Below are 27,692 nucleotides of genomic sequence, written 5' to 3'. Positions count from 1 at the left end.
ATATCTAAAGAAAATTACAATGAAACAATTTAGCACAAAATCATTTTTAACTGGTGAAAAACTGCCAGGTTAGCGCAGACAGCTACTGCACACAAAGTCACAAACAGCTGGAATTTCTCCTGTAGCCTACTTCATGGTTTAAGACCTCTAACATGCTCGTTCAACAGTCATTCAACATTTCGGAAATAAACGACTTAATTTAAACAAGACGTCACATTTCGGTAATAATTGATTTGTCGCCGTAATCGGCAACACCATGAAAGCAGAATGACAACAAGAATTTTGTAATCGAAATTCGAATTAATGAAAAAAAAGTTGTAATCGGGTAACAACTGCCATTACTTCTTATTGAAAACTTGAAAAGCCGGTAAAACGGGTAAAACAAGTTCCAAGTATCAATTCTTTAAAAGTGGCTGAACAGTGTGGGTGGTTACGGATTTTATGTTCGGAATTGTTTCATTCGAAAATATTTAACTTGCGCTCAAGGAAATATTTTTGTACACAACATTATTAATAATTAAACATATCACTACTTATGGGAGAAAAAAGGAACTGACTGTCTTTGTTTCTCTATTTATGCATGATCGGAGCACCTTCCCTGACAACCCATTAATATTTGATGAGATGAGAAGATGAGATGAGAAGACGAGATGAGAAGACGTGGTGAAAAGAGAAGATGGGATGAGTCAAAATGGGAGTGATGAGTACGGGGGGGGGGGGATTTCTTTTTAAAGATATAAAGTAGACGAAGAGTAGAATAAAGAAACGATATGCGAAATACGGAATTCTTCATGTAACACACAAACCGAAAAATGACGATAACAGACGATACAACAAGATCAATGACCCAACAGCCAATGAAGAAATTGCATCTAACGGTCTCGCTAAGTCGCTAAAACAAATGCAACAACTACAAGGTGATGTTGCGTACATTGATCGAAGTCGGTAAATTGAATTCGATTGACTTTTTACCCCAGAAGGAGACCCAGATAAACTATTCCGTAATCACTTGAAAGCATTTCGAATTTCCACTTGCACAAAACGTTTCGCAACAAGTGGACAATCTTGCAACTATAATCCTTGGTATAAAAAGAGCGCTTACTTGATTAAAAGACGAGTAGTCTTGACGGGACAGTTCTGTTAGAAACGACTCCAATCTTCTTCTCCTCACTGACGACAGGCGAAGTTGGAGGCGATGATTAAAACTTCTAGAGGTCGTTGGTTCCTTTTCCTGATGACAGCAGGAGTTTTTATGCCAGCCATAATAACAGCGAACAGCAACATACCGCCACCACCAACTACTACAGGAAAGCCGAAAACTACAACCAAAATAATAACAACGATTAGACCAAGTAAATATAATAGTATCAAGTAGATTCAAAAAAAGTTTGAGATATTATCAGTTGAGCGGAAATTTGTTTTTGCATAAATTTTACCTGGATCAGTTGATTTTGATTTTATTTAACAGAAGAATGTCCTTATTTCCTTGCAAGTCCGCATTTCGTCAGATGTTTTTACAAGGGTGGTGGAAAATGCTACTGCTTTGTGAAGGCGAATTTAGACGTAAGTGTTGCCGCTATTTTCCTTTTCTCTTTGATTTCCTTCACATTCTTTCTTATTTCAAGTGGGCTGGAGCAAGAGAATTTTGCAGACAGGGTGAGATGACTCTGCTCAGGATTGAAGATTATGAAGAGGATTATTCGATTTTTGTATATGGCAAATATAATCCAGGTAAGAAATTACTGATCAATCAAATGGCAACATCATACTCCTCTTTTAGATATGTGCACGATAATCGAATGAATACTTTTTAGGACTATATTACTCGGACTACTGGACTTCGGGTAAATTTTCTAGAAAAGACCGAAGATGGGAATGGGCTCTTTTCAGGCCCTACAAGCCAATGACGTACACCAACTGGAAAATGGGTGAGCCTTCCAACAACGAGGCCGCAAGTTGCGTTAGTCTACGTTTCTCTTACGGCGACTACTATCAATGGCACTGGGACAACTATCGCTGCAGCAAGACTGCCGGAGTAATCTGCGAGACAAATCCAAAACAGTAAATCGATTAAGGTGTAATCTGAGTTAATTTAATTTATACTATCAAATACTACTAACCTCCTTAATGTTCACTTTTCAATTTTAATTTAACTGGGAATAAAATCGTGGTGACCACAAATATCGACCTTTTTCAATTGTAATCGAGGCCAACAAAATTTAAGGGAATGTTAAGATAATTCTGGAAATAGATTAAAAAACGTAAGTTAGTTTTGATCACATGTGCTAATTACAATTATAAAAAAGGAACTTTAAAAAGTTGTTTCACCGAAATGTTGTCATCAATTTTCGCGGTTGATTGTGTCCTAGAGAAAGGCGATTATCCTAAAACAGTAAAAACGTTACGAAATACGATAAAATATTAATGCCGATACATGTGCAAACTGCATGAGCAATCTGCTACACTTTCTGCGAAGTTCCGAGTAAATCGACAATGGCAGATATAAAGGTACCTGGAACTTTATTAGTAATACTTCTTGGCAAAACTTATAAACAGCCGAGAAAAGAAACGTAAACCAAACACTGAAAATGAAGAATTCTCCTCGACTATACTAAGTCAAGCGATAAAATTTTAGTACCCAGGTAGCAACAAATACAAGAGAACACTAATATACTAAACGGAATTAGAAGGGTCAAATGGTTGGTTCCATTAGATTTTGCCGCCAGCCTTGTGATACTGAGATATATGAGCCTTTAACCCAAAAAGACCGAAGACCTTCCCGCAATACTTGAGATACGATACATCGGCTGGGCTATAAAGACTTTGCATTTTCCTGAAAATGATCAATGGTGATGTTAAACATATGAAACCCGATTACGATTAAGATCTTAGTATCATCAAATATGACTTGCCCAATTCCGTATCGATACATGAGGCGGTACGCACCCCAATCGTCCTTAAAGCCGCTTGCGTTCCGCTCCTTGTTGTCCTACCACGTCGATATGTTGGCCAAACAACATATAAATAAACACAATGAGCTTACAAGGGCAAAATATAAAGCTATGCTTCGAACTAAAGAAAACTGATAAAAAATTATAATTGAAAAACTCACGGATCAACGATGCCTGATGTTGAGAGTTCTTAACAGTGTTGATACTGAGCAAAATTACGTGTCCCACCATTTCGAGATGTTTTATCTTGTGCCACTTAATAAATGTAGGAAGTAATTCGTATGCATACTGGACAGCTTTGAGGGAAGGGTTGCTTTCCATCGATCCTTCAATGTCTTCCCAGACGCAAACTGCCCTTTTAGAAGCGCTCCACAAGTATTCGAAGCATTCGATGGCTTGAGAACGCATTTCAAACTTCACAGAATCACGAATTTCAATCGTGGTGGAAGCGGAAAGTTCTAGTAAACGCTCCAGTAGAGAAAGAATCCCAGAAAGGGTCGTTGATGGGGAAATTTGCGTCCTTAGTTGGCGAGCCTCTTCCTGGATTGAGTTTAGCCGATGAGATGGAGTCGCCCCAACTGGCCGCGATTGGCTTGACGATAGTGGGTGTAAATCTGGAGGCTCAACTCCCACGACAGATGAAGGGGAACTACTGTCATCGCTTCTCACTTCCATGTCTACAACATTTTCTAAATCAGTGATGTTCTCCTGACTTGATCTGTAATGTAATGATGAATGGGGTTCCGGTCTTGCCACGTCTTCTATTTGAAGATCAGGTGGGTCTTGCTCTATGGAATGTGAAATACATGTAAACAAACTGACTGACAAAAATATTTAATAAAATTTATTAAAATGAAGATCACCTTTAATTTCATTTTCATCATTTCTACTGAACCCTATCGGTTCTTCCTCGACATCCGTCCGTTCACGGTTTTCGCTGCTAAGAGTAGCACTACACAATTGACGAATGAGCATCATCTTGAGATGAATTAATTTTGGCAAATTTTTTTAAAAGTACGACTTACTTGTCAATCACCGTCGAAGACGACGACTGTTCGTCATCTGATTCATGCATTTTCATGTGTTTCATTAAAATAGCCATTCGTGCTGCAGAATATTTGCAGAGAGTGCATTTGAATTGCTTGGTATGCATATTTCGGTGACGAAGGAGCATAGACGGATATTTAAAGTTTAGATCACACATATCGCATTGATACCTGTTTGAAGTGGTGCTTCAAAATGCAAATCAGTAAACTGTTTTCAAAGCAGCTAATAGTCTGTTTATTACCTTTGGTGAAGCCGCGTTGCGGTGTTCTGTTTCAGGGACTTGTTTTTGACAAAAACGCTGCCATACTGCATATACTTGGAACTTTTCCCGTGTTTGTGTTTCATGTGGTTTGTCAGACCATTTTTGTAGTTGGTTTCGTATTTGCAGAGGATACACTTGAATTCCTTGGAATCACCGTGGACAAAATTCTGATGATTTTTTAGTACAATTTGGGAAGTAAAATTTTTATCACAGTCAGGACATTTGTATCTGAAATTTACGACAGTTAATAATTTGTCAAAATCAGTTCACATTCAATTTTAAAGCAAATAATTTCGACTTACTTATGAAGATGACTTGTAGAGATGTGGTTTTTAAGGTCCTCTTTGCTGGTAAAACTGATACCGCAACACTCATTATCTCCGATAGTCTTATCGTGGGCTTTCGTATAGTGTTCTTTTAACCTGCACCGTAAATCGTTGCTGTAGGGACATAGTGAGCAGGCGAAAGAGCCTTTTTCTTGGACTAAACGCCACTTGTGTCTCCTCCCAACTTTTGGCATTCTATCCATTTGATGTCACCAAAACCTAAATCTGTTGGCTGAGCTAGGATGTAAAACAAGTAATTAGATATATGTACTTGGAATCCTAGTCAATATCAATTTCAGTGACACATTTAATTGTTATAATAGCATAGATATAAACTAGAGGGTATAGAGGGATCAGACTTACACTAAGTTTCAAATGTTGTATAGCTGAATTCCAAACAGCGATTTAGTCAAAGTTAATCAAGTTCACTTTCCTATGTTTTCACAAACAATTTCAAACTGGAAAAACTCCCTGCCTACATACTTTTTGTCTCAGAGTTAGAACATGATTTTAATTGATGGGGTCATCTTGCAAGCATTACAAAAGGTAATAAACAAATTATTAACTGCTTTGAAAACAGTTAACTGATTTGCATTTTGAAGCACCTCTTTAAACAGGTTTTAAATATCAAAGCGATATGTGTGATCTAAACTTTAAATATCCGTCTACTGTCCTTAATCACCAAAATATGCATACCAAGGAATTCAAATGCACTCTCTGCAAATATGTCTCTTAAAAAACCACATGCACAACTTCAGCACCTACAGTACACAACTACACAAAATATATTAATTACTTAATTTTGATGGCCCGGTTAATTCGGTTTACTTTTAGCCAAATACTGACTGTGCTGACTAAAGACATAATTTGTTGTAAACTTACCTTAAATGGTCTTCAGACGATAATAAGCATGGGCGACGGTTTTCTATTTGTGAGCCCAAAAAAGCTTCCACACGACCACACGTTAACAAGATAAGCTTCAACGTTACTTTAAATTTATTCTTCCGCTATTTTTCTGGTAACAAATTTTATTTTTGGACTTCTGGAAATGAAATTTTTGAATTTCTTTTGTTTGTGATTCGATTAACTTCATTCATCAATCATCATGACAGACTAACAGCTGTCAGCTGAAGCAGTGTTGTCAATTGCCGAAATAAGTTTCAATTTTTTATTCAGTCATGATTCAGTTTCAGTCTACATTCTTCAAATTAAAATTAGCTAATTTAAAGTCATCTGTATTCGCCAAATGAACTAACAAATCCAAATGAACTCAAGGAAAAAGGACGAAAATTAGAAGATAAAGTAATCAATGTAACAATAAGCGCTAAAAGAGGAGGAGAAGAGCAATGGCCGAAAAAGAAACAATTTATACGAACATTACCTAGATAAGGTTATCTTAACACGTTCGGCATCGCACTATTTTAAATAAACTGACCTTTTAAGTCAACTAGAGCAAATTTATTTTTCGTTTTTACGGTCAGTGACTTTTCCAAAATCCCAGATGACACTCCCTCCCTCCCTAGCAATCCACTTTCTCTATCATCGTCTGTGTTCACTTTTGAACAGATAAATCCAATTACTGCAGTTTAAGGTGTCTTTTTCCCTAGTATATAAAAAGACAGATTTTTTTAGAAAAGAGCACAGTTCCTACCATCTCCTCGGTGACAACTGACAAGTTCAAACTTCACTCAGTAATGCACAACAATTTTCTTGGCTCCATTTTTCAGTACACCCTCAATTCTATTTTATTTTACATTAGGTATTAAACAGAAAAGGAAAAGTTCGAGAAAAAGTATTACCATGGCACCCAAATCATTTCAAATCCGCTGGTTCTTTTGGATGCTGGTCGCAGGCGTCGCTTGGGTGTCATCAGCCGGAGAAAATCAAGTCCGTCAGTACAATTATGGTGACAACGGGCAAACTATTTGGATGTGGAACTGTGACTGGATTAATAACGACATCGCCCAAAAGCCAAGCTCCGCAGACCAGTGCGGAGGCGTCTGCATTGCTAATCCCAATTGCAACCATTTTACATGGACCAATGGCGTTTGTTACATGAAGAGAGCCAAACTCCCAACCGAAAATAGAAGAGTCAATGGCATTTGTGGATGGGTCTTGAGTCGTGCATATTGGTCTAGCTAAATGTCAACAAATGTTTGTTGTTTCGTGAAGGGAAAATACATGTGCTGTTACTGTAAAAATGTGTTGTTACTGACAAATAATTAAGTATTGCACCTTCAGTATTTACGGCGAATGTTTAAAAAAAAGAAGAAAAAACAAATTTTTAAAAGACTTTTTGTATTTCATCGATAGCTTCAAACGTATTACATTGAAGACAAAAAGAAATTAATTGTACGATCAGAACTTTTCTCGGTTTAAGTTTACGGCGGTTTCTTCTAATTCATCCGGTTGTCAGAGGCAGAAGCCGAGTTCGTGCGGATTTCAGCAGGTTCCAGGCCATTAGTCTCTGAATCCGTGTCCGACTCGTCCGTAGAAGTGTCCGTGTCGCTCTCTTCGCTCTCAGGTTTCAACGTCTGTGTCGTTGCATCCGATTTCTGTATTTTCACGTCCGGTTGTTGAGGGACTTTGGGTGAAGTTGCTGCTCGTTCCAGAGCCTCGAAGCAGGTCAGCAATTGTCTCTGTCGGGTCGGGGTAATCGAATCACAATTTTCTCCGGGTTCAGCGATGAGCAGCGTCGTCAGGAAGAGGCAGAGTTGCTTAACCGATTCTTCAGTGACTCCGGTCTCGAGACGGTAGATTAAAGTCTCGGCACAGTCTGTGATCCAACCGTCCGGCACTCCGGGCATTTCTCTCTTGAAAATGGCGGCCATCAGTTTGACGTTGTTGAATTTTTCGAGTCTCGACTTGCCATTTTCGTCGTCACTGTCAAGCGGCCGGTTGAATTCCTCGACGGCGAGTTGGAACAAGAGACGGACGATGTTCTGTGTCCAGCCTTTCTGCTGGTCGCCGCTCCTCAGTCGCTTCAACAGTTTGGCGTAAAGGTGAGAAATGTTTCCGTTTTTCAAAGCTCTGCTGAAAATGGCATCGACGAGGTCTTGTTCCGCTTCCGATCGATGAAGTTGGTGGTAATTCATCAGGACCTCGATGCCATTCGCCACACTCTCGATTGACTCTGGCGTATTCTTCAACATGTCCAGGTAGCGGTTGATTTGGTTGCACCATTCCAAACGAGAGACGACAAGAGGTGCCAATTCATCGTCCATTCCGTTTTCTATGAACGCCGCCATTGTGGATTGGATTCGTCGTTGGAATCTCATCGACTCGGGTTGGCCATCTTTGAGGGTCGGTTGTACTGGTAATCCTTGCAGTTTCAGCTCCGATTTGGATGGAGATTTTATCAATGTGCGTATTGTGCGAACGCACCAACTGGCGAAGAGACCCGCGAAGATGACAACAGTAGAGACAGAGACGAGAGAAATAATCATGTTGGTGGAAGACATGGTTGAATTCAAGTTTTGATCTGTGAAATTCGATTTACTTTAGAAGTCTTCGGTCCCCTATAAGTAACCTTTGGACAGACTAGAAACAGTGGCAACCCCATTTTTCCTAGTTTAAACGGTCCTAAAAGTAAAATTTAAATGATTTCAAATTAGTAATCATGTTAATCAAATGTAAAATATTTTTCCGAATATTACTCAATAAAAAATAGTTTAAACAGTTCAATATTGAATAAGTAAACTTTTATTTTAATGCGTATGTCAGTGTCAATGATTACATCACCAACGCTTTCCTCAGATTGTGGCGCCATCTATACCTATTGCGTAATTTCAATATTGGTCTGACGACTGAAAAATGTCAAAGCTTACATAACTAACTTACATAACCAACATATCTAATAACTTAGCTTCTTATCTCAATAGAACATATTGTGCCGGACAAAAAGATTTAATCCTGAATTCATGTTCGGTCACAGTCTACGTTAAAAAAAAATTGGCTCTTAAACAAAAAGGTGTCCGTTGAAAATGCTCAGCTGTTGTCAAGTCAAGCCCAGCAACCTTTTCTTTCCCCATTAAATGAATCTATTGCCTTCGTCATTATCGAAAAATGATATCATGCTTTTTTAGTTTAAATGATACGCGAGTCACTGGTCAAACAGCAGAGGCTACTGACAATCAGGAATTTCTTGAATTCACTACCGGAGATTGTGCATATAGTCGTTATCCAGTTTGCAGTTGTGTGCAACAAAAACTTATGATTATAGGGCACGAAATGATAGCATACATACGTCTGTTTCGCCATCAGCTTTCTCTTCTTTGATCAGACCGCAAAGGAGACGCGGGGAGACGTTAAGGGTTAATCTATTTTGGACAAGGAAATAAATGAAAAACAATTAGAAATGTCGAAATAGTAGAAATGACACATAATTAACGACGGTGATAAAAATTTTATGGGTCAATGAAAATAACTCTTAGGCTAGATTGAAATTTCCATATTTACGCATATTTACTGACGATTGGACGGGACGAACGTGAACTGAATATGAAGGTAAGCTCTTTGCACGGTGTCATCCTAGCAAACACCGTGACAAAATATAACTGACCTTGAACATGCCTGAACTCGCCTGAACTCGCCTGAACTCGCCTGAACTTGACGATGGAGGTAGCGATCCCAAATTTCATTCTATTTTACTCTTACAGTTTCGGTTGCAGTAAAATGTAATTGCCTTCACACACAAATGAACGTTCTTTCTCTCAAGCCGGCCATTCTTGGTACTTATTTTACTTATTTTTTACACTATTCCTGTCTGTTGGGCCTTCCAATGCCAAAAACGAGATGTGATAAAATAAAAAGGTAAAGAAATAATTCTGAAACTGTTGAAATTCACTACATCGATTCATGGTCAAGCCAAAGTATCACTCACACTTCCTTACATGGCTTAAGTAACTAACATTTTAAATCCAAATTTTTTTCAAGACAATTGCCATGGCATTGTTATTCCCTGTTGGACACTTGGGGATAAATGTTACTTCTTCGTTCTTCCCCAGCTGGAGAAAAAAGAAGAATGGGCTGTTGTGGCTTGTTGCAGGCCTAAAACAATATTTTTTCGCTTTAGTTTGATACAAGTTTTTAATTCTTTGATAAGATTAACTTCATTGTTACTCAACTTTTTTCAACTACTATCTTTCTGGTAAAAAGTGAAATCTTTATACTAAATTACTACTTCCTAAACGAAACCAACGAAACGTTCGATTCTTTGTTTTTTATTTGAAGTGTTGCTGCAGACGAAGTTATTTGTTTGTTTTGAAAAAATGAAACATGACAGGTTGCAGTGGCACTGTTGCCGATATACGAAAAATTAAATTTTTTCAAATTTAAATAAATTCAATCAGAGCTATAGACTTGATTCAATAGATTACATGTTTGGCAGTCATCTACTAAAATTAAAAACATTACCTTTTTTTAAATTATTTCAACTGTGGAACAGTGGATGTATTGGTTAAAGCGTCACTTAGGAACAGTTGCACCTATCAATACCAGGGTTCGAACCCCCTAGTGAGCAATGTTAGTTGATCACACCCCCGCTCTGGCGCCACTGTAATTCGATCCGTTGGTTCGAATTCCAATCCCAATCGACTATGCCAAATGGGCAGAAATGATGCGAATGGGCTTAGTTTCGCGGACCAATGGTTGAGCAACCAAATGGTTGAGTCAACGACGTGCCCGTTAACAGTGTCGTGATTAGATTACGTGGCACTAAAGTACATTCAGCGTCATCGCATAATAAATTGACCTAATACAAGAAATATTTTTGATTTAATAATTTTGATGAAGTTCTTTCGCATTTCTTTGCGGGATTCTTTTCTCTACTTTTTCCTTGATTTATTACGTGTAAATTACTAATAATAATTACGGTACTTTTTTTCGGCAACAATTATCAAATGTCCCTAATAAATTGGAGCCTTCTTCTTTCTTCGACATTCTTCATCGATGGTTTGAGCTTTAATGTATCCGGGAAGAATTATCGAGAACATTCGACCCACTCCACCAGGTGGCGCCGTTACCAGTTTGTTCTTCTTTCAATCCTTGTCGTTTTCCTCCTTTATTTTGATTAACCCTACTACCCAGTCTTTACCTGCTAGTAATAGCAATCTAATCCTCTTCGCTTAATCGCTTCGATGTTCTTTAATTCCCAAACAGCTATCAATGCACAGATCGCAATCTTGCGCTTTATTCGATGAAACGGACATTTTTTACTGGTGTTTATTCATTTCCTTTCGTCACATTACTCCCAAAAATTCAGTATTCCCATCATGCTTCGGCTTAGCTTAAATGTACGGCTGTATACTGTTTGTGAATTTCTAAAGGGGAAATAAAAAGATTTTATAACTTTTTTAAATAATCAAAACGGTGATGGATGGTAAACAAATGTTATTAAGAAAAAAACATTTTTAACTGACTTTTTGTAAGGCATATCGAAATAGCTTCAAACATTTCACATTGAAATTAAATCAACGGCAAGAAAAAAATAAATTATGCGATATGTTTTTTTCTGATTCATCTTTAAAATGTAAGATCTGGCTCTCCTATTTCTCAGCAGGTTCCGGGCCAATTTCTCATTTCGTGTCCGTTTCATCATGGAGTCAGTGTCGCTCTCGTCGCTGTCAGGTTCTAGCGTCTGCGTTGTAACGGCCGGTTGTTGAAACACCGACGAAAAATAATTAATTAATGCATCTTTAGTATTTACGGTGAAAGTTTATACAGAACGTATAATTAGAATAGGAGGATTGCCCATATTTATGACCTAGCTATCCCAAGAGTGCCGCAGCAAACACCTGGCGCCACTTATTTTTGCGGCAATCTTTAGAGTGACCAGCACAGGGCATCTTGTAACATCGCCGAAACAACGAAAACTAATTTTAGATAAAGATTAAGTTTAAATAGATTAATTCTTTTAAATATGAATGAACATTATTGCTAAAATAATAAGTGTTGATATTATCTGATTAAAAACAATTTTCGTTAAACAATTAATTTAAAAAAGTAGCCAAATCAGTGGCGACAGGGCTTTGCTGAACAATTTCGGGATAGCGAGGTTATAAGTAGAGAGTGTTCCGCTCCTATACAAATTATACGTTCTGTATTAACCTACGAATACGAACTCCAAGTCAGAAATGAATACTCAACCAATTCGAAAACTGCCTGGAGCTAAGAAAGAATTTCCTTTTGTCAAATCCAAAATCGACAATCGGAGACAATTGGCTAAACCAACAACAGTCAATGCGACCAAACCAACGACTTTGAATCCGGATAAAATCCACTTAATACCAGCTAATTCCACTACGGCTGATGGGGCCCAACAAATGCCCAAAGTTGGATTCCTTTTTCAAGGATTTGGCTCGACCTCAATCACGGCCGCCATTCCCAATTCCCAGACTATCCGTCCATTACCAACCCATTTGGACAAAAAGATCCATCCACGTGATTGGACTTTTCCCCCGAAACCCGAAGTGGTAAGCGCTATTAAAAAGACTGACGGGACAAATTCGAAACCGAAACCTTTCAAAGCCAACCCTGTTCCCCGCAGCCACTACAACGAGCCTTACCCACCGGTGTCGATTGCTAAGAAAAACAAGACTGAATTGGCCAGGAATATGAATAAGAAGACCCTGGAACCCACCACTCCCGGACTTGTAAGCCGTGTGTGGCACTCGGTGATCGACCCGATTTTGCATCCGCACAATGACGCGTCCACTGAAAAAGTCATTACCGAATTACCATTAGAACCGGAAAAGAAAGAAAGTGCCAAAGATCACCAAAAATTAGCAGATGAAACTGTTGAACCGATGGCTGCAAATGCTGACTTACCTGACCATCCCGGATTGGTTAGCCGAATGTGGGATTCGGTAGTCGATCATATATTAACTATATTAACTACACTCCCTCTGTTTTTAGAATTTGAACCATTTTCAAATTAAATTTATTGTTGTTGTGTCGCTTTTTTTCGTGAAAATTTTTATCACGATATTTCGTCGGTACTACACATACCCTAACCCATACACGCTGATGTTCACAATAAACGATAGCGGTGGGATGTGGACTTGAACCACCCATTTTCACCCCACGAATCTACAGCCATAGCCACTACACCGACAAATGATTTGGTTGACCAACCTTTTTGCAAGAGCGCAATGGTCTCCGGCGATATATTTGCAGGATCGACAAATGCACGATCGTATTTTCTCCATAACGCTCTGTAAAATTATGGAATTATGAAAATTATGAAATTATGAAACGGTAGTGAACAAAATCTACGCCACTCTCGATGTCGCCACTGAACTTTGCAAACGATTCAACGCGCGCTGGAACATCTTTACCGAGAGACCCGACCTCTTCCGCGCAATGGCCGGCTCCACTTTGAAGAAATTGTTGAACAAAATTCGACTTACAAATTGGATTTCAGCTTCAGGGAATATCGGCAAAACTTGGAGGTGACGCAGAGCAAAAAGATTCTGACTCGAGGGACATGCGACAGCATTAATATTCCGGATGTGGGGTAATTCCGCCACGAACTACTCCACCTGGTGGAAGAGTTGTCGAACTTGATACTCGAGATTGAAATGGCCGATAATTCCGGATTCTCCAAAGTGATTCGAGGTAATCGCGAGTGGCCGTCATTTATTGCCCGGTTCGCCCGTGGCCCTGATGGACCCGTTCGTATCCAACAGAAGTGCTTCTCTTTGACCCGATTTTGGTGGAGCTGATCCTATTCGATCGTGACGTCGTAAAGATACGGGAGCATTGCGATCGCACCTATCCGGACTTGACTGTGGACGCTTACGTCGAACTCTAATCACTGGAACATCTTTTACGAAAACCTGAAAATCCGCTGGATCCGTCACGGTCGACAGTTCCGCATCAATGAACACCTCGGAACTCTTTCTCTGAAGCACGAAGTTCACCGCCTGATACAAAAAGAAAATCTTCTAAAAATAAAATTTTGTGCTGATTGATCAAAATTTAATTCTGATAATAAACATTTCATTAAAAAAAAAAAGAATAACCCGTTTTTATTTCTGTAGCATACGACTACCTCGTGTTTGTTGTTCTAACAAATAACCAGGAAGTGCCAGTGCAGGACTGCAGGTCCCTCTTAGTCATGAAATTTTAAGTGCAACTAGTAAACTAGTAAAAGTGAAAATATTTTCAAATTGGATTGTTTACCCACAGACAAAGTTGTGAGGTAACAAAAACAGGCCTGATCTGCAGTTGTTCTAATTCACAAAAGGAAAAAAAAAATTCGTTTCCTACCTTTCAGCCTGGGAAATACGGCCAGGCATCCACAATAAGTGCTCCACCCGTAGAAACGAAGTTGAATCCACCAGACAGGATAAAAGGGTTGTCCTCGTGAATACCCCCACACTCGCATGGGTGTACACGAGGACATTTAAAGATAGGGGAACTGGGGAGGAATACGTTACTCATCGGCCGACATTGGAGATTTCTCTAATCAGGATGATGTTTATCTAAATGATAAATAAAAAATTGGGATACGAAAAATATTTGTAGGAACAAACAAGCAAGGAGAAGTTGAAAACAAGGCAGTGCTGGGTAAACTCAAATTGTTAATAAACAGGAAAATCAATCAAGGTTTCCACATCTTCATTTGTGCAAGGCATGCATATTTTGCATAATTAAAATATCTAGCAGATTGTGGGAATAATAAAAGTAATAACACAAATCATATATAATCCTAGCAATGATACTGAAATTGTTGCTAATGACAGGTAAATATAACACCAGCACAACCAAAACTGGCATATCTTGTGGATATGATATGACGATGCTCAGGCCTCAGATCTTCACAAGGGAAAAAGTAACATCATTCTATTTGTATTCTTTCGTTTTATATTTACCTGCTGAACTGCATGCTGTGTGTATCAAGCGATTTTATAAAAAGTTGCGACCAGAGTTGACACATGCAATATTTTTTGTTTTACCTTTACTTTTTGTTCGTGCAGCCAAGTATCCAAAAAGGCAAAAACGCTATCGTTCTGTTTTCTTTAGAATCTTAAAATTCGTCTCTTCGAAACTTTGACACAAAGCGAAAGCAGACGACACTAAAATTCTATTCTAATTAGCCGTTCTTAAGAATCGATAGAAAAATCGAGCATCACCGCTCAAAAAACGATCAAACGTTAAATCCAATGAAGGACTATATTTTGCTAAAAGGATCAAAAACAACTTATGCTAAAGAGAAGGTGTAAAGGCAGGACAAATAATAAATTTCGATTAAAAAATTTACTTAGTTCAACCTGTGGGGAAAACCCGAGACCATAAAAACACTTTCACTTTATTCGTCTCTCATTTTCAACTGCTGGCAAAATAAACCAGAGGGCAAAGGGCATTGAGTCCATTGACGGGCAATCAATCGGGCCGGCAATAAGACGTAAAACCTTCTCAACAAATAATTAACACATTTTGCTCCGTAGTCTATTTGAGGGTATATACTTTCTAAAACTGTTGAAAAAACCACGAGTAAAAAAACCAATAAACAATTAAGCTCCGATGAAAGTAAACTTCCTCATGAATCGCTTTTTTTTTAATTATTTAACGCATGATTTGATTTTACTCAATTTCCATTTTACTGCTTCGAGAACATGAAAGGTTTTGAGGTTCAGAGCTTTGACTTTCGGCAATATTTTCACACAGGATGAATACCACAATTTTTTGGGACAGTTTACCCGAAATTTAATCGACATTAATAGTTAATACTCCTGCAATCCAACCAATCTGCTGAATGAATAAAGTAAAACAGAATCGTGGGGAGCGGGGTTTCAAATGCGCTTAGGTCCTAACAATTGGCTTAAAGGGCTGGTGGATACGACAAAAAAAAACTTTCTGAGAAATCATAATTCTGGTGAAAAGAAATATCCAATTTACTGGATCTGAAAAATAATTTAAGAATTGTTTTTTTCTTCTTTAAATGGAGTCAATCAATGAAAAATCGATAATAACTAAAATAAAATTTTGATTGTATTGTTCCGAAAGTATTACACCGATATCGCATCAATTTCAAATTACATCTATTCATTCTTCAGCTTCACAATCTCATATTCAGTTGACGAGTGGATCTTCGAGGCCTTCAGTCGTATAGTTAACTTAATCGAAGGCTGGGCTGCAGGTGTTGTAAGGACTGATGAGGTAGGAGATGTCCAATTCGCCTCTTTCTTGATAGTTGGTGCTTTCGATTTCATGGCCTTGGCGATTTCAGCCGCTACTGCCGCCTTCGACTCGGTCTTCAGGACTATTCTATTGGGAAGCTTATTCTTCTGGACCTTTGACTTGGTTGGTGTCGTACGTTTGTATGATCTGATCCTCTTTGGCCTGGTTGGCTTTCTTGTTATAAACTTTTCAATGTCATAGATCGCGTGGGAAGGGACATAGTACGGTGTGCGCAACGGCTTCAACGGCCTCATCGGCAACCTCGGCATTTTCGTGAATTAATTTCGTGAATTATTTGAAAGGCGGAAGGTCGGTGGCAAGTTTAATTGGCGGAGTGGTTCACCTAGCTACGACGACAGATATCGGTAGTTCAGCGTTGAAACTTTGCGACAACAAACTCGGTAAGACGATTTCTTTCAATGGATACCACGTAATGCTAGGACTACGCGCGACTGTTCATCCTTAAGAAGGTCAATGACCCTTGCCCGTGCAGTCTGTACACCGTCCGGCGAATTTTATTCATTTTTATTTGCTCAAATTCGCCTTGGCTCGGTTTTATCCGCCACTCGCTTCCCCGTCAGTGGGGGGTGGGACCGTCTGCGTGAGCAATCGCAGGCCGTCATTTGGGCAATTTACACTTAAGGACCCATTGCAGCCCAGAATTCCCCTTGAAATTCTGAGTAGAGCATGCTGCAGTCAAATCTCACCTGAAGCGCACAGGTATCGTCTTGAGACTGACCCCATACCGCAGCGATTACGCTACGGTCAAAGGCTCTTTTAATTGTTTTTCATTTTTTCAAGGATGTACCCGGATGTGGAATCGAACTCGGGGTCAAGTTGTTAGTACATTAGTACTACTAACTGACGCCTTATCCGACTACCCCACCCGTTCCCCTATGGCAATGTTAATCCGCTAGATGGCTATGTCGTCTGCTACAAACAGTTTAAAGTGTCAAACAACAACAAACAAACTTTTAAACTTCTCGAAACCATTTTCTCTGGGGACAGGTGGTCATGGGATCATCATATCATCGTGGTGCAACAAAAGATTTCGTTGCAATAGCCAAAATGGCTAGTTAGTGCAACGAAATATTTCGTTGCAATAGATTTCACCATAGCAAAGACATCTCGGAAAACACAAAATTTCCTATTTGCTCTATGCTTTTAGAGATAAAAGTTAATGGAAATCATTTAATAAACTTAGTTTTTGTGAATCCAACATGAGTTGTTTGTCAGGAAATCATTCCAGTGTTGTTCTTGCAGAAAAATAGGCTACCATGTCAATGTGAAAGCAATCACGTTGATAGTAGAAAGTGGTAAACTTTGAATTTCATATATTCCTGTAAGTCTTATTGAATTGTTTCATGCTGCAGCATTAAGTTTTATAGTTTATGTAAGTAAATTCAATATTTTACTTCGCTGTTTGTAATTTTAAACGTTTTGATTTTCTTGGAGGAACAACACTGAAATTATTTGACGACAAATAACAACTAATGTTTCAAAATTGAAATTGTTGAATGTTTTTCACATTCAGAAGTGTTTTTAACTTTAATTTCTTCAAGCAAAGTGCATCCAGAAAATTTGATGACCAAGAAATCATCCTTGCCGCCATGAAATCAATCAGCAAAATGATAATTCTTTTTTGAATGCTCAGCTCAATGTTTGGCTGGAAGTTAATCTCCAACCGGACTGGAACGGTGCAGTACTTGCCCGCAAGGAACGTACCAGACCGAGTACTCGCAGCGAAACTGCCTTCCTTGCCCGTCGGGTTCGACCACATGGCGCCGAGGCGCCCGTCGTCTGGACGACTAGAAAGTCCGTCTCTCCACGAGGACTCGTTTCCGAGACGGGATTGGCCCCCTGTTTCTCCTGTCCGGTCGGATTCTACCAGCCGCTCAACGGTCAACTACAACGGCCCACTTTGCTAGAACGACGTTGACGAATGCCTGCCGGAACCGTGCGCAGCCGGAAGCACCTGCGTCAACCGACTGGGATCCTTTGCTTGTTTGTGCCCACCTGGAGTGGTCGGATCGACTTGCAACACGGCCGTCAATTCCGATTTCAGTTTATAATTCACCAGCGCCGGCCAACTGGACTACGCCGTCTGGGAGGGCGGACTTGGACGAACGCCAGGCCGCTCAGACAGATGACCATGTGCGCTTGGATCAAGACGACGGACCAGCAGAACTACGGCACCGTCTTCTCTTACGCCACCGACGACGAAGCCAATTCGCTGACCTTGACGGACTATTCCGGCTTCGTTTCTCTACGTCAACGACGCCAAAGTGGTGACGGACGTGACGGCCAACGACGGGCGTTGGCACCTGATTTGCGCCACGTGGAATTCACTGGACGGACAGTGGCGCATCTACTCGGACGGAGAGCTCAAAGACAAGGGATTCGGATTGGCCAGCAATTCGTCGATCCATCCCAACGGGACCGTCATCCTCGGCCAGGAGCAGGACGTCCGCGCCGGAGGGTTCAGCAATGCCGAATCCTTCGTCGGCCAGCTGTACGGAGTCAAACTGTGGGATTCCGTCCTGGACGACCAACAAATCGCCGGCCTGACCCTCTCCTGCCACCAGCTGGACAGCGAGTCCAGCAGCCAATATCGTGGCAACCTCATCACCTGGGCCGATTTCAAGCACGGACTGCGCCGCGGAATTCGAGTGGAGGAGTCGATTTTTTGCCGCGGATGCTCCGATCCAATTCCGCCGCAACACGGCGGAGTCAAAGTCGAAGGCAACGAGGCCGTCTATGAATGCGAACTGGGCCTCCTCTCGACTCCGTCGTCTCGTCGATCTTGTCTCGTCTACGGCGGATGGTCCGGTCCCGATCCGGAATGCCAACGGGTCAGTTGCGGATTTCCCGGATACATTCTCAACTGATTGGTGAACAGAACCAATTTCGTCTACGACAACACCGTCTCCTACAACTGCACGAGAGGCTTCCGCCTGTCCGGCGACGGATTACGCACTTGCGAGGAAACGGCCAATGGAGCGGCTATCCGCCTGAATGCGTTCCGGTCACTTGTGAGCCACCGATTCCGCCCGTCAACGGCTCCCAGATTGAGCCGCCCGTGTCGCAGGAATTTTACGCCGTTGGCGACCTTATTACTTTTCCGTGTTCGACCGGCTTCCGGCTGGATGGAACGTATTCCTTGACCTGCCAAGACGAAGGGCAATGGGACGACGTTCTTCCGGTTTGCCAGCCTCTGGCGTGCACACGCCCACCTTACGTCGAGCACGGCATCGTCACCAACAGAGTGGCCGGAAGATCTGCCCTACTTTCTTGTGCCCGGCTCCATCTTGACGTTCACTTGTCTCTTTGGTTACCAGCTGGAATCTTCGGCCAAGGTCCAGTGCAGTCACGAAGGATTCTGGATCGGCCAAATTTCCAAATGAGTGCCCATCCAGTGCGGAACGCCTCCGGAAATTGATCACGCCACTGTCCAGCTCTCTCGCCCAGATAACGACCGTGTCCGATCGGTGGCCTCTTACGTCTGTCAGTCTGGATTCGAGCATTTCGGTCCGGCCGAGCTCGAATGCACGGAGAGTGGCACTTGGCTGGATCGCAACAAACAAGCCACCCTGCCCGTCTGCATGCCAGTCGACTGCGGCTCCCCGCCGACCGTCGACAACGGCGGAGTCTATGCGGAAGAGAAAGACTTTCGGAAGCAAAGCCCCGGTTACGTGTTATTCCGGCTTCAAACTGATGGGCGCCAGCAGCTGGATCGAATGCGGAGCCGATAATCGATGGGGTGTCGCCCCTCAGTGTCTGCCCGTCGCTTGCGCCGAAGCCCCGCTCGTTTGCAACGGGACCCAATCGGCCGCCGAACCGTTCGTCGCCGGAGAGGAGCTGAATTTCGCTTGCCAAGATGGATTCCACAGCACGTCATCCGACCTCCTAGTTTGCCTGGAAGATGGCTCCTGGTCGGGCAACATTCCCGAATGCTTGCCGGAAGAGTGTCCTCCGCCGGATGCGATCGACAATGGCGCCTGGGTCTACACGTCAGCTGTTGACGGTGAAATGGTCAACGCCCAAACCGTTTTCTACACGGGCAAGAACAGTGTCCATCCAGTCTGTGAATATTTTAAAAGTCCAATCAGAGTAGACAAATAAGAATTCATTCCTTATTTTTTAAAATTTGAATTGAATCGATTAATCGACAGGTGCTGAAGTGGTTTACTCGTGTAACGAGGGCTTCCTGCTGGAGGGTGGAACACGACGAAGATGTGCTGGAACAGTCGGCTGGATGCCCCAGGGTCTACCTTAATGCCGGACTCTGGCATCGATTTCCGGAATCACGTGTCCGGCATTGGACAACCCGGATCACGGGACAATTGTTGTCGAAGGTTTCGAAACGGGCCAACTGGTAACCTACGAATGCGACACGGGCTTCCAGGCCGGCGCCACTTCGGGGCCGGCAACTTTGGTCTGCAATTCGGACGGGACCTGGAGCGTTAGCGACGCGGAATCCAATTCCAACGAGCCGTTCCGGTGCCAGGAAGACGTGTGCAGCGAGCCGGAAACTCCCGCCAACGGGTCCGTCACTTTCACGTCCACCAATTTCGGATTGAAGGCGCTCTTCCGCTGCGACCAAGGATTCGTGCTGAGCGGATCGCAGCAGAGGACGTGCGGAAGCGATGGCGAATGGATCGGCGGAGCCAAGCCCAAATGCGTTCCTCGAACGTGTTCCATCCCGGACATCATTGAGCACGGATACATGGGATTCGAAGTGGGCGGATCGGCCACCAGTCTCGGCACCGGATCTGTCATTCTCTACGACTGCGAGGAAGGATACAAATTAGTCGGAGCGCGGGAACAATCCTCTTTGCCATCCGGCGATTGGACGGACCAAGAGCCGTCGTGCCATCAGATATTTTGCGAGCGTCTGCCCAGCACCATGGAGCACGGGACTGTCACAACGGTTCAGTCGTTCAATTCGTTTTCCATCCGGGATACGAATTAGACGGCCCGGAACGTTTGTCCTGCGAAGATGACGAAAATTGGAGCGGAATAATGCCCACCTGTCGCCCGGTGGAGTGTCCCAATCCGGGCCTCGTTGCCAACTTCGTTGTTTCACTCAAACAAGCGGATGTTCGATTAGATCCGGAAGTCTACCTACCTACCTACGGCGACATTTTGGTTTACACCTGCCGAAGAGGTTACGTAATTGTCAAATCCGACAACGATTCCGGCGTCGTGGAGAGGCGCTGCTTGGCCGACGGCTCTTGGTCTTCCAAACCGCCCGTCTGTTCCAGAGTCTCCTGCCCGCCGGCCGTCATCCCTCAGAATGGGTAAACATCTCGTCCCGTTCAGAATGAAGTGACCAACGTCAACGAAACGGAGGAAGCGGCCATGGTTGGTCAAATCATCCACTACGGATGCAAAAAAGGCTACCAGCTGACCGACGACAACCCCAAGGTGGCCAAATGTCTGGAGACGGGCAAATGGAGACGAGCTGATTCGGTGCCCTCAACCGCCCGTCGTCAAGACCGGCAAACTGGACGGAAACGGGAAAAAGGAATATTCAAATTTGGATTCCGTCAAATACGAATGTGATTTCGTCGACATAGTGGAAGACGGAATCATCACGCCCGTCCATCCGCCGTCGGATGGACAGAAGACGGGCCGCCAACAGCGCCCAATGGCAAAACCCTGTCAAGACGGATACGATTTGGTGAGCAGCGCGTTGACCGAATGCACGTCGACGGGCGACTGGAATCATCCGTTTCCGGCTTGTGTTCCATGGCCGTGCGAGTCTCCGCCGATCCCACCGAATAGTCAAATCCAATCGAAAGTCATTTGACCGGATATCATCACGGCGATAGTCCGTTGCGATCCCGGCTTTCGATTACTCGGATCCAATTTGACTTGTGGTCCGGCCGGCATTTGGAAAGGAAAAGCGGAATGTGAAGCTCAGCTGTGTTCTCTTCCGAAACAACTGTCAACTGGGAAAGCAGTCATCGGTGATTTCAAATTCACGCAACCGCTGAAAAGTTCGTACGGGTTATGCGAGACGATCCAGTTCAGTTGCCGGCTGCATGGGCTATGTGCTGGAACACCCCCAAATATCTGCGCTAACCTGCGCCGATGATGGGCAATGGGACGAGCAGAAGATTCCAGTTTGTCAACCCATTCGCTGCCCAGATGTCCAGGTGCCGAAACATGGAACTGTCAGCGGAACGAGCTCAATTCTGGACAGCCGGATTACTTTCAGCTGCCAGGAAGGATATCAACTGAATGGGGAGGAGCAAATCACTTGCAGGCCGGACGGCACTTGGTCCCATCCAGCAATGCCCGTCTGTGTGACTCGTTCGTGCGGCGATCCTCCGAATATCGACAATAGATTTGCCGTCGTCCGCGGCACAGGAGTCGGTGATACGATTTCCTACTCCTGTCAGACCGGACATTGCCTTTCTGGTACGCAAATGAAATGAAATTAATTATTTTAAATTTTAAGCTGCTGCAAATTTGACTTTGTTTCAATTTTCTGATGTTTAAGAGTCGAATCTAGAACATGTTTGAGTAACAGTCGGTGGTCGGGAGAAGATCCTGCCTGTGATCCGGTCGTTTGTGCAGTATCGGAAGCCCCGGAACATGGATCCTGGACAGTAGGTGGTTTCGTTCCGGGCTCCACCATCCGTTTCGAATGCAAACCGGGTTTTACTCTGGTCGGTTCCGCCACTGTAAGGTGCCTGACGGACAAATCGTGGAGCGATCGCCCGCCTAGTTGCCAGCTGATTACTTGTCCACCTTTGAGAGATCCGGAACATGGAACTGTCCAGTTGACCAATTGGATTTCGGACAATCAAGAGCTCAATAATCAACAGCTGGCCATGGGGTAACTTTATTTCTCAAGGAATTCATTTAGATTGATGTCATTAATGTTTGGTTTGATTTCCAGTTATCATTCTACGGCTCACTACACGTGCAATCGTGGATATCAACTATTTGGCCCGGGTCAACGGACTTGCACGGACCAAGGAATATGGAGCGATCGAGGACCACAATGTCAAAGTATTTATCAATTTTGATTACAAAATTGATCCTAACTATGAAATAATAAAACCAAATAAAAATTATAGGAGTATGGTGCAATGAACCTCAAGCACCATTGCAAGGAGTTGTGATGGGAACTGGCCGGCAATATGGCGAATTGGCGACCGGGTTCGCAACGTTGTAGCACCGGCTATCGGTTAATCGGCGCAGACGATTCCACCTGCCAGGCGGATGGAACTTGGTCGACCGTGTCGCCTCAGTGTGAAGGTATAGCGTCATCCCGAATAAATGATTCAAATACTTTCCGTTTGCGGACTGGCTTTGCTAAATATGCAAATTTCCATCAGCCAGCTCTGACTTGCTTCGCGCCTCCTCCAGCCGTTCCCCACACGATAGCTCCGGCATCCGGAAAGCCAATAGCCACCGCAATTGATTCACGCAATTGATTCTTCGCTGCCAGGAAGGGTTCACACCGGTCGGTGACATGACGCTTCAGTGTTTGCACAATCAACAGTGGTCCACTGTCAAGGGCCATTGCAAGAGTAAAAACATTTCTAATCTTCTGTTTAAATAAAGGCCATCATAGATGATTAAACTGGGCCACTTGATTCATTTAGGAGTGCACTGCAGTCATCCAGTTGCTAAAGGAACAGCTTCTGTGGTCGTCATCAGTGGAGAGGCTGATGCTGGAAGTGGACAGTACCACTTCGGGGATCGACTTCTTGTTAGCTGCAAACATGGTAAATTTGCCCTTAAAAACATATATTTGGGTAATACATATGCGATTGGCGTTAATTATGCAGGTCGCCATCTAAAGGGAAGTAGTGCCATATTAGTTTGCCAGGCAGACGGCCAATGGACAGGTCAGCCTCCGGTTTGCGAATCTCAATGCGATACGGTTTGTCTAAATGGAGGCTCCTGCAATTCCAACAATCGTAAATGTACTTGTCAGCCTGGATACAGCGGGGACCGTTGTCAACACGGTATTTAAACCATTTTTTTTTTACATTAAATGCATGTTGAGTTGAGTTGATTAGATTTAACATTTAGTTTGCGTATAAAACAAACGTAGCTGCTCTCTTGAATCGCGTACCCACAGCAACTGAAAGATTTAGTTCACAATTGCACGCTATTACTAATTAATCGTGTAGAATAATTTCTCGACAAGTTGTTTTTTTGTTTGTTTGTTTGGTCTAGCTAAATGTCAACAAATGTTTGTTGTTTCGTGAAGGAAAAATACATGGGTTGTTACTGTAAAAATGTGTTGTTACTGACAAATAATTAAGTATTGCACCTTCAGTATTTAGGGTGAAATGTTAAAAAAAAAGAAGAAAAAACAAATTTTTAAAAGACTTTTTGTAATTCATCGATAGCTTCAATTCGAACGTATTACATTGAAGACAAAAAGAAATTAATTGTACGATCAGAACTTTGCTTTCAGTTTAAGTTTACGCACTATCCGGTTTCTTCTAATTCATCCGGTTGTCAGAGGCAGAAGCCGAGTTCGTGCGGATTTCAGCAGGTTCCAGAAGGCCATTAGTCTCTGAATCCGGGCCCGCCTCATATTCTTCCGTGTCCGACTCGTCCGTAGAAGTGTCCGTGTCGCTCTCGTCGCTCTCAGGTTTCAACGTCTGTGTCGTTGCATCCGATTTCTGTATTTTCACGTCCGGTTGTTGAGGGACTTTGGGTGGAGTTGCCGCTCGTTCCAGAGCCTCGAAGCAGGTCAGCAATTGTCTCTGTCGGGTCGGGGTAATCGAATCACAATTTTCTCCGGGTTCAGCGATGAGCAGCGTCGTCAGGAAGAGGCAGAGTTGCTTAACCGATTCTTCAGTGACTCCGGTCTCGAGACGGTAGATTAAAGTCTCGGCACAGTCTGTGATCCAACCGTCCGGCACTCCGGGCATTTCTCTCTTGAAAATGGCGGCCATCAGTTTGACGTTGTTGAATTTTTCGACTCTCGACTTGCTATTTTCGTCGTCACTGTCAAGCGGCCGGTTGAATTCCTCGACGGCGAATTGGAACAAGAGACGGACGATGTTTTGTGTCCAGCCTTTCTGGTCGCCGCTCCTTAGTCGCTTCAACAGTTTGGCGTAAAGGTGAGAAATGCTTCCGTTTTTCAAAGCTCTGCTGAAAATGGCATCGACGAGGTCTTGTTCCGCTTCCGATCGATGAAGTTGGTGGTAATTCATCAGGACCTCGATGCCATTCGCCACACTCTCGATTGACTCTGGCGTATTCTTCAACATGTCCAGGTAGCGGTTGATTTGGTTGCACCATTCCAAACGAGAGACGACAAGAGGTGCCAATTCATCGTCCATTCCGTTTTCTATGAACGCCGCCATTGTGGATTGGATTCGACGTTGGAATCTCATCGACTCGGGTTGGCCATCTTTGCGGGTCGGTTGTACTGGTAATCCTTGCAGTTTCAGCTCCGATTTGGATGGAGATTTTATCAATGTGCGTATTGTGCGAACGCACCAACTGGCGAAGAGACCCGCGAAGATGACAACAGTAGAGACAGAGACGAGAGAAATAATCATGTTGGTGGAAGACATGGTTGAATTCAAGTTTTGATCTGTGAAATTCGATTTACTTTAGAAATCTTCGGTCCCCTATAAGTAACCTTTGGTCAGACTAGCAGCAGTGGCATCCCCATTTTTCCCAGTTTAAACGGTTCTACAAGTAAAATTTAAATGATTTCAAATTAGTAATCATGTTAATCAAATGTAAAATATTTTTCCGAATATTACTCAATAAAAAAATAGTTTAAATAGTTTAATATTAAATAAGTCAAATTTAATTTAAATGTGGAAGTCAGTGTCAATGATTACATGACACTTTTCTTAGATTCTGGCGCCATCTATAACTATTGCGTAATTTCAATATTGGTCTGACGACTGAAAAATGTCAAAGCTTACATAACTAACTTACATAACCAACATATCTAATAACTTAGCTTCTTATCTCAATAGAACATAATGTGCCGAACAAAAAGATTTAATCCTGAATTCATGTTCGGTCACGTTAAAAAAAAAATTGACTCTTAAACGAAAAGTTGTCCGTTGAAAATGCTCAACTATTGTCAAGTCGAGCCCAGCAACCTTTTCTTTCTCCATTAAATGAATCTATTGCCATCGTCATTATCGAAAAATTATAGGCTATCACATTTTTTTAGTCTAAATGATGCGCGCGTCACTGGTCAAACAGCAGAGACTACTGACAATCAGGAATTTCTTGAATTCACTACCGGAGATTGTGCATAAAGTCGTTATCCAGTTTGCAGTTGTGTGCAACAAAAACTTATGATTGTAGGGCACGAAATGATAGCATACATACGTCTGTTTCGCCATCAGCTTTCTCTTCTTTGATCAGGCCGCAAAGGAGACGCAGGGAGACGTTAAGGGTTAATCTGTTTTGGACAAGGAAATAAATGAAAAAAAATTAGAAATGTCGGAACAGTAGAAATGACACATAATTAAACGTGGTAATAAGAATTTTATGGGTCAATGAAATTAATTCTTATGCTAGGTTGAAATTTCCATATTTACGCATATTTACTGACGATTGGACGGGACGAACGTGAACTGAATATGAAGGTAAGCTCTTTGCACGGTTTCATCCATAGCAAACACCGTGACAAAATAAAACTGGCCTTGAACATGCCTGAACTCGCCTGAACTTGACGATGGAGGTAGGGATCCCAAATTGCATTCTATAAATTCTACTCTTACAGTTTCGGTTGCAGTACAATGTAATTGCCTTCACACACAAATGAATGTTCTTTCTCTCAAGCCGGCCATTCTTGTTACTTATTTTACTTATTTTTTACACTATTCCTGTCTGTTGGGCCTCCCCAATGTCAAAACGAGAAATGATAAAATAAAAAGGTAAAGAAATAATTCTGAAACTGTTGAAATGCACTACATCGATTCAAGGCCAAGCACAAGTATCACTCACACTTCCTTACATGGCTTAAGTAACTAACATTTATCCAAATTTTTTTTAAGACAATTGCCATGGCATTGTTATTCCCTGTTGGACACTTGGGGATGAATGTTACTTCTTCCCCGACTGGAGAAGAATGGGCTGTTGTGGCTTGTTGCAGGCATAAAACAATATTTTTTTATCTTTAGTTTGATACAAGTTTTTAATTCTTTGATAAGATTAACTCCATTGTTACTCAACTTTTTTCAACTACTATCTTTCTGGTAAAAAGTGAAATCTTTATACTAAATTACTACTTCCTAAACGAAACCAACGAAACGTTCGATTCTTTGTTTTTTATTTGAGGTGTTGCTGCAGACGAAGTTATTTGTTTGTTTTGAAATGAAAATGAAACATGACAGGTTGCAGTGGCACTGTTGCCGGTATACGAAAAATTAAATTTTTTAAAATTTTAATAAATTCAATCAGAGCAATAGAATTCGGAGTCTATAGCTCTGATTCAATAGATTACATGTTTGGCAATCATCTACTAAAATTAAAAACATGACCTTTTTTAAATTATTTCAATTGTGGAACAGTGGATGTATTGGATAAGGCGTCACTTAGGAACAGTTGCACCTATCAATACCAGGGTTCGAACCCCCTAGTGAGCAACGTTAGTTGATCACACCCCCGCTCTGGCGCCACTGTAATTCTATCCGATGGTTGATCGATCTATCGGCGAATCTAGCGGTTCAAAACAGAAGTCCCGTCCGCGGGTTAGGTCATGGACTACTTAAGCTAGAGGACGGGACCCTCGTCCTATCCCGCCGTGTTATAGCTTGTCGGGTGAATTTTTAATCATATTTTTTTAAGAAGGGTCAATCGATAGAGATTTAAAAAGCTATTCTAAGTCTCCAAAGCTCCTTTCTTGTGAAGATATTAAAAAAAAAGATATTTGCGCTTAAATTTTGAGGGGAACGGGAGAGGTGC

General features: G+C 42.2%; 7 protein-coding genes across 16 annotated transcripts; 4 read left to right on the top strand and 3 right to left on the bottom strand.

Annotated features, from left to right (window-relative positions):
• Positions 1-1,112: 1,112 nt before the first annotated feature.
• LOC124189704 (perlucin-like) lies at positions 1,113-2,241 on the top strand. Its single transcript, XM_046582145.1, has 4 exons — positions 1,113-1,352; positions 1,469-1,563; positions 1,626-1,731; positions 1,815-2,241. Exons 1-4 carry the CDS (start codon positions 1,196-1,198, stop codon positions 2,063-2,065), a joined length of 609 nt encoding a protein of 202 aa, XP_046438101.1. The 5' UTR covers positions 1,113-1,195; the 3' UTR covers positions 2,066-2,241.
• A 260-nt stretch (positions 2,242-2,501) lies between these two features.
• Positions 2,502-5,717, bottom strand: LOC124189697 (histone-lysine N-methyltransferase PRDM16-like). 6 transcript variants are annotated; one of them, XM_046582134.1, is made up of 8 exons: positions 5,469-5,717; positions 4,563-4,823; positions 4,240-4,488; positions 3,977-4,168; positions 3,815-3,903; positions 3,113-3,739; positions 2,913-2,989; positions 2,502-2,833 (listed from the first exon to the last, which is right to left on the bottom strand). In XM_046582134.1, the coding sequence occupies exons 2-7, from the start codon at positions 4,787-4,789 to the stop codon at positions 2,958-2,960; spliced, it is 1,416 nt and encodes a 471-aa protein (XP_046438090.1). In that variant the 5' UTR covers positions 4,790-4,823; positions 5,469-5,717; the 3' UTR covers positions 2,502-2,833; positions 2,913-2,957. The 6 variants fall into 6 exon arrangements, with proteins under 6 accessions (XP_046438090.1, XP_046438084.1, XP_046438088.1 ...); XM_046582128.1 differs by having other exon boundaries at positions 3,977-4,183; positions 5,469-5,716; XM_046582132.1 differs by lacking the exon at positions 5,469-5,717 and adding an exon at positions 5,383-5,429 and having other exon boundaries at positions 3,977-4,183.
• Positions 5,718-6,867: 1,150 nt separating this feature from the next.
• Positions 6,868-9,816, bottom strand: LOC124189671. Of its 2 annotated transcripts, XM_046582098.1 has the most exons (4): positions 9,045-9,816; positions 8,833-8,905; positions 8,086-8,168; positions 6,868-7,973 (listed from the first exon to the last, which is right to left on the bottom strand). In XM_046582098.1, exon 4 carries the CDS (start codon positions 7,862-7,864, stop codon positions 6,983-6,985), a length of 882 nt encoding a protein of 293 aa, XP_046438054.1. In that variant the 5' UTR covers positions 7,865-7,973; positions 8,086-8,168; positions 8,833-8,905; positions 9,045-9,816; the 3' UTR covers positions 6,868-6,982. The 2 variants fall into 2 exon arrangements, with proteins under 2 accessions (XP_046438054.1, XP_046438053.1); XM_046582097.1 differs by having other exon boundaries at positions 6,868-8,168.
• Positions 9,817-19,421: 9,605 nt separating this feature from the next.
• LOC124189673 (complement receptor type 2-like) lies at positions 19,422-20,047 on the top strand. Its single transcript, XM_046582099.1, has 2 exons — positions 19,422-19,830; positions 19,943-20,047. Exons 1-2 carry the CDS (start codon positions 19,422-19,424, stop codon positions 20,044-20,046), a joined length of 513 nt encoding a protein of 170 aa, XP_046438055.1. The 3' UTR covers position 20,047.
• Positions 20,048-21,817: 1,770 nt separating this feature from the next.
• LOC124189867 (P-selectin-like) lies at positions 21,818-22,959 on the top strand. Its single transcript, XM_046582348.1, has 4 exons — positions 21,818-22,196; positions 22,281-22,617; positions 22,681-22,793; positions 22,862-22,959. The coding sequence occupies exons 1-4, from the start codon at positions 21,818-21,820 to the stop codon at positions 22,957-22,959; spliced, it is 927 nt and encodes a 308-aa protein (XP_046438304.1).
• Positions 22,905-23,963, top strand: LOC124189676 (fibulin-7-like). Its single transcript, XM_046582103.1, has 4 exons — positions 22,905-23,042; positions 23,123-23,317; positions 23,393-23,515; positions 23,579-23,963. The coding sequence occupies exons 2-4, from the start codon at positions 23,260-23,262 to the stop codon at positions 23,764-23,766; spliced, it is 369 nt and encodes a 122-aa protein (XP_046438059.1). The 5' UTR covers positions 22,905-23,042; positions 23,123-23,259; the 3' UTR covers positions 23,767-23,963.
• Positions 23,964-24,121: 158 nt separating this feature from the next.
• LOC124189670 lies at positions 24,122-27,106 on the bottom strand. 4 transcript variants are annotated; one of them, XM_046582096.1, is made up of 4 exons: positions 26,324-27,106; positions 26,112-26,184; positions 25,369-25,451; positions 24,134-25,256 (listed from the first exon to the last, which is right to left on the bottom strand). In XM_046582096.1, the coding sequence occupies exon 4, from the start codon at positions 25,145-25,147 to the stop codon at positions 24,245-24,247; it is 903 nt and encodes a 300-aa protein (XP_046438052.1). In that variant the 5' UTR covers positions 25,148-25,256; positions 25,369-25,451; positions 26,112-26,184; positions 26,324-27,106; the 3' UTR covers positions 24,134-24,244. The 4 variants fall into 4 exon arrangements, with proteins under 4 accessions (XP_046438049.1, XP_046438050.1, XP_046438052.1 ...); XM_046582093.1 differs by having other exon boundaries at positions 24,122-25,451; XM_046582094.1 differs by having other exon boundaries at positions 24,122-25,451; positions 26,334-27,106.
• Between the last annotated feature and the right edge of the window lie 586 nt (positions 27,107-27,692).

The sequence above is a fragment of the Daphnia pulex genome, chromosome 3, assembly GCF_021134715.1.
Source record: "Daphnia pulex isolate KAP4 chromosome 3, ASM2113471v1".
Classification (NCBI taxonomy): Eukaryota; Metazoa; Arthropoda; class Branchiopoda; order Diplostraca; family Daphniidae; genus Daphnia; species Daphnia pulex.
This window is presented reverse-complemented; position numbering and strand designations above follow the sequence as displayed.